The 12792-nt window shown below is 38.6% G+C and overlaps 1 protein-coding gene across 10 annotated transcripts in view; it reads right to left on the bottom strand.

Annotated features, from left to right (window-relative positions):
• Nucleotides 1-12792, bottom strand: part of Pum1 (pumilio RNA binding family member 1) — a 119451-nt gene that overhangs the window by 68866 nt on the left and 37793 nt on the right. For 6 of the 10 annotated variants that reach the window (XM_010621615.3, XM_010621617.3, XM_010621620.3 and 3 more), the window contains exons 4-5: nt 3059-3167; nt 1920-2098 (exon numbers count right to left, since the gene is read on the bottom strand). The exons of 3 other annotated variants lie outside the window; for them this stretch is intronic. In XM_010621615.3, the coding sequence (XP_010619917.1) occupies nt 1920-2098; nt 3059-3167 (288 nt within the window). The remainder of the gene's footprint in view (nt 1-1919; nt 2099-3058; nt 3168-12792) is intronic. One more of the 10 variants, XM_010621616.3, reaches the window with a different exon arrangement.

The raw sequence follows: 12792 nt of genomic DNA, 5'->3' as shown, positions 1-12792 counted from the left end.
CATTTTTTTTTTTTTTTTTTTGCCTCATAAACATAATAGTTAAACCCAGGTACATGCCTACCAAATAATGCCCACAAACTACAAAGTGAGCATACGCACATCAGAAAATTCACAGCCAGAGCACAAAAGTTCCAATTCATCACACTAGCAACTCACTAAAGCATAATATTATTTTTTCTCCCCCAGTAAATGAAAGCTTCAGCCAATGTTTAGAAGACAGCACTTCCTCCTATCTGTGCAGATAGGATGAGGAAAGGATTGGGACTGAGGGGATGAACTGGGGGCAGGGTGGTACTGGGAGGAGGGTAAAAAGAGAAGTAACTGCATTATTCCCATGAGACAACAGGCGAGTAATTATTTGGACTGACCCTATTCTTCACATGCAAAGGGTAGATCTTGTTCTTCCCCAGCAGACCCTGGGGAAGGTTCAAACTTTAGAAGCTATTTTCTGTCTGATCCACCAAACCAATAAATCCAACCTAAGTCTTTGAAGGGTCAAAAGACCCAGAAGCAATCAGATCAACTACAGAATGGCTATTATTCAAGAATAATACTTGATATTTCAGGAAGCTACAACAAAATGAAATACTGTTAACCTAAGAAGTTTCAAAGTGAAAACTTTAAAAACCACACAGCCAAACCTCCAATAGCTAGCAACAGACAAAGAAAATAAAAATACTGAATAATAAATGCTATAAAAGAAAATAGTTATGGAGGCAAAATTATTAATAATATGATTTGGGGAAAGTCTCCTAAATGCTTTCCATTAGGTGGTATAAGTCAAAAAGGACTGTGAAAAGGTAGAGAATAAGTTCTATTAGGAGAAAAAGGAAGACAGATTCAGGATGTCTCTCTTGGTGTTCTCAGCTGTGACTTGGACATAAAACCAGTCACAGAACACAAAATGAGAAAATGTAACAAGACTTCATATACTAATAAAAGAACTAGATTTGAGAAAGGCTATCAAAGATGCTTGAGGAAGGCTGCTAAGGTTTAACAGGAAGAGGTTATGTATGGGCAAAGCCTGTAGCTACCATTTAGCCTCAGACAGGACAGCAGTGATGAATTTTTAAAAAATACTGTAAACAAAGAGGGCTGGGGATTTAGCTCAGTGGTGCCACTGCCTGCCTCACAAGCACAGGTCCTGAGTTTGATCCCTAGTGCAAAAAAAAAAAAAAAAAAAAAATTACTGTAAATAATTAACAGAAATTCTAAATTCCTGATAGGCCAGGTGAGAAGCAAAGCTATTCAAGAAGGACCAGAGATGACATTTACAATAAAGACTAGCTTAAAAAGCAAGAATGATCCAATCTTGACCATTTTAAGGTCACCAAGGATATTGACAAATCACTGCTCTCATATCTGGGATTCCCTATTAACACTCAGCTCCAACTTTCTTTTTTAAATTCCTTCTCTTCTTTGCTTTTTGTCTTTGTTTAAAACTAAGACTAATGTTTTCTGGTAAACCATTAAACTGAGGTTTAGTTTCAGTTCCTACTTCACTTAACTATAAGTGTGTCCCCAAAAAATACTATTTCTCAATTCTTAAAGTTTAATTTAATATCCACCTACTATTTGCTGAGCTCTATTTACAATGGAAATGTTTTAAAATACCCTTAATTGGTTTTGTCTTTGTTTAAAACTAAGACTAATGTTTTCTGGTAAACCATTAAACTGAGGTTTAGTTTCAGTTCCTACTTCACTTAACTATAAGTGTGTCCCCAAAAAATACTATTTCTCAATTCTTAAAGTTTAATTTAATATCCACCTACTATTTGCTGAGCTCTATTTACAATGGAAATGTTTTAAAATACCCTTAATTGGTGCAGTGAGTAACTAAGGAAATCAAACAGGTATATTTTGCTTTGGGGGGGGGGGAGAAAGAGAGAGATAGGAACAAGTTCCTCAGGCCAACTTACAAATCCTCCTTTTCTTAGACAGGAATCGCCCGGGGATGAGCTCAACACATACTCCACCATGCTAACGCCTAGTCCCCCACTCTCCGACCGAGGGGACAGAACAGAATTGACCTCACTGTTCACATGGAAACTCTGACCAGGTCTTCTCTGCACCATGATTGGCTGGGAAACTGAATGATCTACAAAAAAGATACACAAGCATGATACAGTGCAGCCAGAGGCCCAAACAAATTATGAGTGATGTCTCATGGATAAACCAATGACTGGGAATCAGGAAACCTGCCATGTTCCTAAGCAGAAATCTTCTACTGTATTTTTCACTAGGTACTGATATTCTACATAAGCTAAGGAAATGAAAAACACTCCTCATTTATCCAGCATAGCAGAGAATACAGCAGTTCACATAATTGGTTCATCTAGCTAATGAATAAATTAATATTTATACCTTTCAAATAGCAGAAATTTTAAAACATATTTTATTAGTAATATCACTGAGTAAGTAAGAGTTTACTGCCCTTTTTAAAAACAGCAACATAATCCAATCTTTCCTAATGACTATCATCACAGGGTTCCGTTCTTACAATGTGCTGTGACACAGCACACCATCTTTGGGGTTTTCTATATCCTTCCTTCCTATAATCTGTCACATCTTTCTTCTGTCAGTGTCTGTCTCTACATGTTCTCCCCCATCCCTTTGCAGGGGCAGTCTATCACAAGAATATCTGTGCCCAGTGACTCCATTTGGCCCCAAGTACATTCAAAGATAAATGATCCCATACATGGTATTCGGGGGCAAGGGGGAAAAAAATATGAACTTCAAATGGCAGGCATAGATTTTCTAATTCCAAGTATGCTGACAGTAGTACAGAACAAAAGGTTATAGCTAAAATTATGGTCATTTCAAATAAGACCATTCCTCTGTGGCTAGCACTTCTGAAAATACTGAAGATTTGATTTTGTATTAATTGTATTTTAATATATTACATCATATAAGCTCCTTAATGGCAATTATACTACTGGAAAGGATGTTTGCTTGACATGCTTATGTCACTGATGTAAAATTCATGACTTGCCAACTGCTAAGGAAAGGAGCTCTAAGACAGGCATAAATCACAGTACAGATGCTAGATCTAGATTACCTGATGTTCCCCAGGCACTGTCTCGCCATTGATCACCCAGGAATATTCCTTTTGGTCCATCTTTGCTGGATTCATCTGTTTCCCAAAACTTTTTACCTGGCAAGAGCTGCTGCAAATTAAAAATAATAGATGCTTTTAAAGAATTCATAAAGGATGAAAGTACAGCAGTCAACACTTTCTTTTAGACAAGGGTACTGAAGATGCTCATGTGCGCTGAAGGTCTTTCTTTAATCCAAGTGTTCTGACTACACAGCTGTGGTCAAAGCACTACTGTATATTTGGTAAAAGACAGAGCAAGGCCTAAGGCAAAGGGGGACACTAATCGGACCATCCAATAACAGCTCAGCTTAAATGTCTACTATGTCTTAAATGTCTTAACCTATGCCAAGATTTTTAAGGGGGAGGGAGAGAACTCATATTGGCCCCATTAGCAAACTGCCTGCTAAGAGGACTCTTGTTGAAAAAGGAAATACCAACTATTAAACCACTTCTGCCCGCAGGTGTAGTACTTGATCATACAAAGTTATTCATACTGGAACATGCACCCAGCTGGGTTTCCCCAGCTATGGCATGCTACAGGCAAAATTCATTTCCTTTATACACAGAGACTCTTAACCAAATGCTTCCCAACCACAACTTTAAACTATTCCAATTTTTTGAAAACACAGAAGAGCTATTTACACATTACTAGAAGAAAAATGTCTCCTAATTTTATCAATGGTTGGTAGTGACATTAAAATGACTTCAAAAGTCATTCAGCCTTCTTAGAAATTCAGGTATCACTGGCCCTAAATCAATGAGAACCTCAATCAAGGAAATACTTGAAGTACCTTCAAGTAAAACACAACACAGTTTTACATAAGATCAAAGCATCAATGATAGGGTTACACAGGAAAATTGCATAAGAACTCCATGATTCCTGGTTCTAGTCACCAGTTTTGTTCACTAAAATGTCTCTTATACTTTCTCTAATTATGTTTTCTTTTCAACTGCTATTATTCAGAAAATTTTAAAGTTTGAGATAGTATTTAACCACTGCTTTTAGACACAAAAAGGCACACACACACCTAAAGAGCTGCACTTCTCAGAGGAACAGAAAACATAAAGCATTTGCTCTCCTCCTTGACAATACAGGCTTAACTTTCTAATTAAGGTTTAACCTTCCAATTTATAATCCTATAACCCAATGATAAGGAAAAAAAACTAAACTCTGACCATTAAAATTAATCCATGTTTCCCAAACATAATTTTTAGGTTTCTTGGCATAATCTGAAACCACTCTTAAGAAGTTCTACAAATCTCTCTTGCAGACATAGATTACTGCCTGGACCAACATGATTTCCCACATGTTTTGGGCTTTGTTACTATATTTTCTAATCAAACAATATGATAACAAAAGACATTATGATCTGACATTTAATTGCTCAAAATGTCTTAAATTTTCCTTAAAGGGCAACAGTAACAGGCAGCAGTCAATTCCTCTGGAGTCTATTAACTTCAGTGGGTCTAAGTGAGGAAGAAGAAGGTAAAACCAAAGGGACAGGCAGTCCAGATGAAGAACAAGCCGTGGATCCAGGAACCTGTAAACTAGATAACTGTGATCTGCCTAGGAAATTTGTTGGACTGCCCTGGGCCTCATTTTCTTTTTTTACTAATGAAGCAAATATTTTCAGGCTGCTGTGATAATTAGAGATACTGTCAATGTGCCTAGCACAATGTCTGCCACAGTATATTCTCAATAAATGCATTCAGTTGCATCACACCTAGGTGCTTTCAAATCCCAGAAGTGATACTGAAAATTGATGTAAACTATTCAAGGGACAATTTAGAACATCCATGCCTTTAAATTTTTTCCCCTTATAGTTTCAAAACACAAACAAACTTGTCCAAAGATGATAAACAGATCTAATTCTGAATATTTTTCCCTTTATTCTGAAGACAGTGAGCGCAAACAGGAGCCCACATCAGCTACCCCTCTATATACAAAAGAAATAACGCCAGCACCAGAGGCCACCTCACTTACTGGTTAATTTTATGGTCCACGTAACAGTGCAAAGAGTGAAAGTGATTAAAACCACTCTTACCCCTTAATTTTTAAAGTGTTCATCACTCTCCATATAAGTTTGGAAATCTTTATTTAAAATTGAAGGAGTATTCTCAGTACTGTCCTCACTCAACCAACAAAAAAACAAAAAACCTCAGGAAACAGCTTCTAGTCCTAGCATTAGACTTCATATGCAAATACTGTCTATCTATAATTTGTTAAATTGTTCACTGAAAGCAGCCGTCTTTGAACTAAGGCTTCCAAAATGCCTTTTGGGTTCCTATTATCCTTCACTGTAACATGTCAGGCTGTCATAATGTACAAAGCCAACAAAAGCAGGTAACCACAGAACAAAGTTTTAGGCGAAATTCTTTTAATAGGAAGCAACAATATAGCAAACATGAACCCAAATGCTAAAAAGTGAATGTTCTACTTCACCCTAGTATTAGATTCAAGTCTCAAAGGAATATGTACGAAAAGCTAAAGTTCCTAGCTCACCAAGAGTCAACAATTTCTCTCACTTCTATATAACAATCAATATAAACTGTGCAGGTATAATGGCACACACATAATCCTAGCACTCTGGGAAGCTGAAGCAAGAGGACTGCAAGTTCAGGCCCAGTCTGGGTAACAGAGTGACAGCCTGTCTCAAAATGGAAAAAACTGAATGAATAAATATAAGTGAAAAGATGTCCCAGATGTAGCTCAGTGTGAAAGCCCTAAGTTGTATCACTGATACCACCAAAAAAAAAAAAAAAATTTTTTTTAATCAATAAATATAAATCCTAAGCAGATGGTTAGGGGCAGCCCAAAAAGTACTACAATACAATTTGCTGAGGCAAAGTAGTGATGAGAAGGCTATTATTAATGCAAAAACTAGGGACAGAAAAGGTATGTTTAGAAGAGATAAAAGAAAAAAGAGTGGGAGAGGAGGTTGACAACTTGCCAATGGGGTGGAGTGGAATTAATGAATTTCAAGGGTGCTCTCTGCAAATTGGGGAGAATGAAAATTACTGAACTACAGTGGGTGGGCAAAGACAGAAGCAAACTTTAGTCAAACCCTTAAATATCACACAGAACCTAGTATTTCTCTCATTAGTCCAAAACATACCAATGTACACTCAACTGTTAGCAGCATGACAGATGATTCCTAATCATCTAATCCCCTTCTCTTAACTGTAGAGCAGGACCTAATGGCTTAAACACACACACACACACACACACACACACACACACACACACACACACACACACGGCAAGAGACTGTTCAAAAAGTCTGTGACAGGCCAGGGATTTAGCTCTGTGGTACCATGCCTGCCTCTCAAGCACAAGGTCCTGAGTTCGATCCACAGACCCCTACAAGGGCCGGGGATTTAGCTCAGTGGTTCCGCCACCTGCCTCACATACACCACCCCCCAAAAAAACTGGTCTCTGATGTCCATACTGCTTATACTCCTCCGATTTGCTCTGTTCATTTAGGTAAAAACAGCTGTTTTTAAGCAGTGAGCAACCCTGGGGAAGGCCAGCCAACAAGAGACATCCCTGCACAACACTCATTAGGAACTAAGGCCCTCCCTCTAACAATCTGAAAAAGTGGCCCCAATACATGAGTTTAGAAAGAGAACCTTTCCCAGCCAAGCTTGAGATATATGCATCCCCAGCTGAAATCTTGCCTTCAGCTTGGGAAGAGACCCTAGTGAAGCCATGCACGGATTTCTGACCTACAGAAATGAAGAGACTTGATGAGCACAGTGGTGCACACCTGTAATCCCAGCACTTATGATCTTCAGAGGTCAGCCTAACTACATATTGAACGCAAAGTCAGCCTGAACTATAAAGCAAGACCCTGTCTCATTTTGTGTGTGGAGGGGGTGGGGGTGGGGTTGCCGGGAATTGAACTCCGCTTGCAAGGCAAGCAGCAGTATTTTTTTTAACTTGTTTTTAAAACTCTAAAATTAGGGCTGGGGATTAAGCTCAGTGGTGCCAGCACCTGCCTCACAAGTGGAAGGTCCAGAATTTGATCCCCAGTACCCCCCCAAAAAAAACTCCAAAATTCAATCAACACAGATAAACTAAACTTACTGAAATAAGTAGCAACCATTTATATTCAAGAGTCACGGGCTGGGGATTTAGCTCAGTGGTACCGCCGCCTGCCTCTCAAGCAGAAGGTCCAGAGTTCCATCCCCAGTACCAAAAAAAAGTCCCATGGCGTAGTGGTGCATGACTATGATCCCAGTACTCAGGAGGCTAAGGCAAGAGGAAAACCACTATATAGGGAGTTCAAGGCCAGGCTGAATTACATATAGTAGACCCTGTCTCAAAAAAAGCAATAAAAGGGCGGAGGGTTTAACTCAGTGGTGCCTCCACCTGCCTCGCAAGCACAAGGTCCTGAGTTTGATCCTCAGTGGGGGGGGGGTGGAGTAAGAGGCAAAAAAGCAACAACAACCACAAAAATAGATAATATGAGTGTTACGGTTTATATCTGGATGCCTCTCTTCAAAAGCCTCATGCATTCAAACGTGGAGTTTTTTTGTGTACTTTTTCCCCCTAGTACCAGAGTTGCACCTGCCAGACAGGTACAGCATGGTACCACTGAGCTACATCCCGAGCCCAGGTGGAGTTTTTTGGAAGGTGAATGGATTTTAAGAGTATTGTGCTATGGTGTGCTGTCAGAAGGTGAGGTCTCATCAGCAAAAATAGATGGGGCTGGGGGACTCCTTCCCAGCTCCTCCCTGGTTCCCTGCTTCCTGTCTGCCATGCCATGAGCAATTCTCTGACAGGCCCCTTTGCCATGCAGTCCTGCCTTGGAGCCAGCCAACCATGCAAGGATTGAGACAACTGAAACATGAGTTAAAGTGTCCCCCAACAAGAAAGTGACTAAGATAACAGATAAATGTTAAATAAAAGATGATGTGTTATCCAGATGTGACTTAAATTCAACAGTAACCTCTCTTCCTGGCTCACCCATCAACTGACATAATACACACTTAGTACTATAGATGCCTAACTTAGTCAAACCTAAATTCACCAAACATTTACATGCAAGCAGCATATGAAAAAATAGATCCTCCTCACTCCATATCAAGAACTCTGCAATAAAGACTGGAGTTTTTCTTTCACTTCTTGATTTTGTTTTGTTTTACCAGTGCTGGGGGTAGAACCCAGGGCATCATGTATGCTAGGTAATAAGCCTTTTAACCACTGAAATACAATCCCTGACCCCAGACTTTTTTTGAAAAGACAAAAAGCAACAGATCACAACAGAAGTTTAGAGGAAAGATTGAATAATAAGATTAAAAGACTTGACAATTTTAAAGGAAGATAAGAGGATTTAAGAATTAGTCCAACAAAAAGAAAAGAAAACAGAAGTCAGATTGTGGGAAGTATTAGCTACATGGCACACTGAGGAGAGGGCATCTTACGCACAACCCACTCTGTCCTTATAAAAGCAAAAGAGGCATCAAGTTACTTCAATTACAATAGACATTAGGACCATTCAAGTAATTTTCCTGCTTTGAACACATCAAGCAACCTTGGCAAGACTGACTTCCTCCAGTAACCAAGCAAGCTGTTTATTGAACACAAGATTCTGTACACTTGAGAGTTAATTATTTCTCCTTATAAATTAGTAAAGGGCATTCTGCATTTTGTTGTTGTTGTTTTTTTGTTTGTTTGTTTGTTTTTTAAGGCAGAGTCTTGCTCTGTAATTCAGGCTGGACTCAAACTCACTATGTAGCCCAGGCTAGCCTCAATTCACAGCAGTCCTCCTGCCTCCGCTTCCCAAGTGTTGTGATTACAGGTGTTCGCCACCATGCCCAGCTCACTTTGCTTTTTATACATTAATCTCTTGTGGTTGCATTTACTGTGGGATCAGTCCAGCAATACAATCAACTGCAAAGTTGTGAGAGTCTGTCTAACAACTGGGAAGCAGAGCTTGGAAGGTCCTACCATCCCAGGTAATAAAACAAACCTGTATTCTTCCTTGTAATGTCCCATTAAATGGAATTTCTATAATTTTACCAGTGGTATCTGTTCTCAAACATTGGGGAGAAAAGCACATACACGATTTATCCCATCTTGAACCCCAGTTTTGTGAGACAAAAGACTTAAGGAAAAAAGTCAGGAAGCCTACTCGTGAAGCTTCTAGAGAATAAAAGAGAAATCCAGTACAAGCAAAGTTGGCCATGTAGGCAACTTCCACATTCTGCAAGGCAACATCTCTTTTCATCTAACAAAAAAGACATAAATCCTCACTTATACAATCATCTCATAACTGCCTACAACTAAGGATTCTTTCAATACTGCTAAAGAGATGAAAATATCATGAAAGTGTGCTTATTTTGATAAATAATTATAAATTCCCTGATTAGGTCAGTAAATACAAATGCTTATAATCATTAAAAAACTGGCTTTATATCATAGTTGTGTGAATTTAGGTCTTAACTGCTCAGTCTTCTCACTTAGAAAATTGACAGCTGTGAACATTCAGTAAGATAAAGGAGCCAAGTGTGGTGGCACATGCAGGTGATCCCATAAATAGGACAGACAGGTATATTTACAGACAAATCCTAAAAGTATAAATCAATCCTTTACATTGCTTTAAAAAAAAAAGGCATACATTCATTCACTGCTAGCACAATTCGTTAGAAAGGTGGAGGGTTACTAAGTCATGTTCATTTCTGAGAATGTACCTTTAAAAAGATTTTTTTTTGTTTTGTTTTTAAGACAGTCTCACCATGTAGTTCAGGTTATCCCTGAACTATGTAGTCAGGCTGGTTTCAAAATTGTGGCAATCCTCCTGCCTCAGCCTTCCAAGTGCTGAAATTACCAGTATACACCATCATGCCTGCCTAACATTTTTTTTTCCCAAAACAAAACTGTCTGTAAGACTGCTGGATGCAAACCAAAAAATAAGTTGGTCTCAAATTAAATATTCAACACTCAGGAAGCGGTAGTATATAATGTAAGCTCACCAAAAATAGCCATAATGACTGCATGCAATATTGATAAAATAACATTAAATTTTAAAAATAAAATACAAAAGTATATGTTCTTCATGTATCCTTTTGGATGGAGAAGAAAAATGACAAAAACACACTTGCTTATGTGGTAGGATTATGAATTACCTATTACAAAATACATTTTTGTTATACTTTACAAATGACTTTGTAATAAAAACTGAGATAATAGTGGTCTAGAATTCACTACAAATAAAGCATGTTCTCTTAAGCAGACACATTTCACTTCAGTGTAACTTCAAATTCACAAAAGCTAATACTAATTTTAAGAGAGCTCAGACTGTATTAAAGTTTAAAATAATTTTAATAACTAATACTCCAACTCCTTTGAAAACTATAGTTTTAAATAAAGAATATTTTGGGCCGGGTAATTAGCTTAGCGGATCCACCACCTGCTGTACAAGTGTCCCAAGTCCAATCCCTGGTACCAAATAAAATATAAATATTTTAAATGTTCACTGTGATCACAAGTCAATTATTTTTTAAGTTACAAAAAATTATATAAGCCAGAAGTGGAGGCTCACGCTGATACTCCAGCATTCTGGAAGGCTGAGGCAGAATCCAAAGTTCTGGCCCAAACTGAGCAACTTAGTGACTCAGTGAGACCCCATGGGGAAACAAAAAAGGAGGGTGGGGAGGCAGTTCACTATGAATACCCTGGGGTCAATCCCCAGCATCCCACCTACCCCCTTCAAAAAAGCTGTATCAGCCAGGAAGTGGCGGCGCACACCTGTGATTCTAGCACTCAGGAGGCTGAGGCAGGAGGACTGCTGTGAGTTGAGACCAGCCTGGACTACACAGTGAGTTCCAGGTCAGTCTCAACTACAAAGTGAGACTCTGTCTCAAAAAAACAAAACAAAACAAAAAAAAAAAGCTGTATCACCAAAAAATAAAGAAAGAAGGGCCTGCTTCGCAAGCGCAGTGAACAGAGTTCGATCCCCCATACCAAAAAAAAAAAAAAAGTAGAAAGAATATTTGCAAAAGATTTTATTTTTTTAGTTATCACTTCTTTCAGTTAAGAACATCATCTACCAACAGGGATTTAGCATAGTGGTGCCATCCTGAGTTCAATCCCTTATACAAAAAAAAAAAAAAGAGAGAGCATGATCAAATTCTGCCTGTTGGTGTATCTGCTCATTAAGAACACATGCTGCACTGTCTTTCATCAGTTACTCGGAACTCACATGAAAAGATTATTTCTCAATGTTAAAATACTATTATTGTATTTCATTTAATTCTACACACACACACACCGCCTCTACAAATCAACAACTGCTAGCCTGATGTGGTGGTGCACACCTGTAATCCCAGCACTCGGGAGGCTTGAGGCAGGAGGATCACTATGAGTTTGAAACCAGCTTGAGCTACATAGTGAGTTTCAGGTCATTCTCAACTACATAGTGAGACTGTGTCTCAAAAACACCAAAATAAATAAATAAATAAATAAAATTTGTTTTTTTGTTTTTTTCCTAGTTACAATTAGGAACATGTAAACTAATAGTTTTCTTTAATGTTTCTCTGGGCTATTGAGTACTTTGGTAATCACTGTTACTACTTCCACTACTCTAGAAGAAATTACACCAATCACTTAGGCATCTCCAAAATGAGGCCAAATCAATAGTCTTCCTTCCCACCTCTAAAAACCAACATTCTTTCTCTGGCTTTAGAAAAGTTTAAGCACCTTAAGTACTTCCTGAAGTCAAAGGTACCACTTGAACATACTCTGAAATGCATGGTCTACATTAGCTACTACTAGGAAAAAATAAAAATAAAATCCTTTCTTTAAATAAACATATGAAAAACTGTTCAACATCAATGATCATTAGAGAGATGCAGATAAAAACAACACTGAGATTCCACCTCACTCCAGAAAGAATGGCTGCTATCAAAAAATCAACCAATAACAAGTGCTGGCGGGGTTGTGGGGAGAAAGGAACCCTTCTCCACTGTTGGTGGGAGTGCAGACTGGTGCAACCACTGTGGAAATCAAGATGGAGATACTTCAAAAAAACCAGGATTAGAGGTCCCATGTGACCCAGCTATCCCTCTGCTGGATAACTAAAAGAATCATACCACAGCAATACATATGCACGCATCGTTATAGCAGCAGTTTGTAATAGCTAAAACTTGGAAACTGCCCAATTGCCCATCAATTGGGCACTGGATAAAGAATTTTTTTAAAATGGAGTACTACTCAGCCATAAAGAATGAGTAACTTGAAGCCAGGCGTAATCCCAGCACACTTGTAATCCCAGCACCCGGGAGGCAGAGTCAGGAGGATTGCTGTGTGTTCAAGGCCAGCCTGAGCTACATAGTGAGTTCAGGGCCAGCCTGAACAACAAAGTGAGACCCTGTCTCAAAAACAAACAAAACAAAAGAGAATGTGAAACTAGAGACATTTATAGCTAAATGGATGCACACTGAGGCCATACTCTTAAATGAAAGTCATAGGACAAATGAACACTGAATAGTTACTCTGGTGTAAAAAAACTAAGTGTAAATAAGGATCAACGTGTATATAATTGATAACTGAAATAGGGAGAAAAGGTCTATCTAAAGGAGTAGGGGAAGTGGAAGGGATGGGGAAAGGAAAGAAGGGAAAAGAAAGAAACACGAGAAAAGGAAAAAATAGAAACAAAATCTTTCATAGGAAAGGGTGGAGCGGGTGAAGG

Source organism: Fukomys damarensis, unplaced genomic scaffold, assembly GCF_012274545.1.
Source record: "Fukomys damarensis isolate Sample0158 unplaced genomic scaffold, DMR_v1.0_HiC HiC_scaffold_23, whole genome shotgun sequence".
NCBI classification, from domain to species: Eukaryota; Metazoa; Chordata; class Mammalia; order Rodentia; family Bathyergidae; genus Fukomys; species Fukomys damarensis.
The sequence above is the reverse complement of the archived record's forward strand: the minus strand, read 5'-3'. Positions and strand labels throughout refer to the sequence as shown.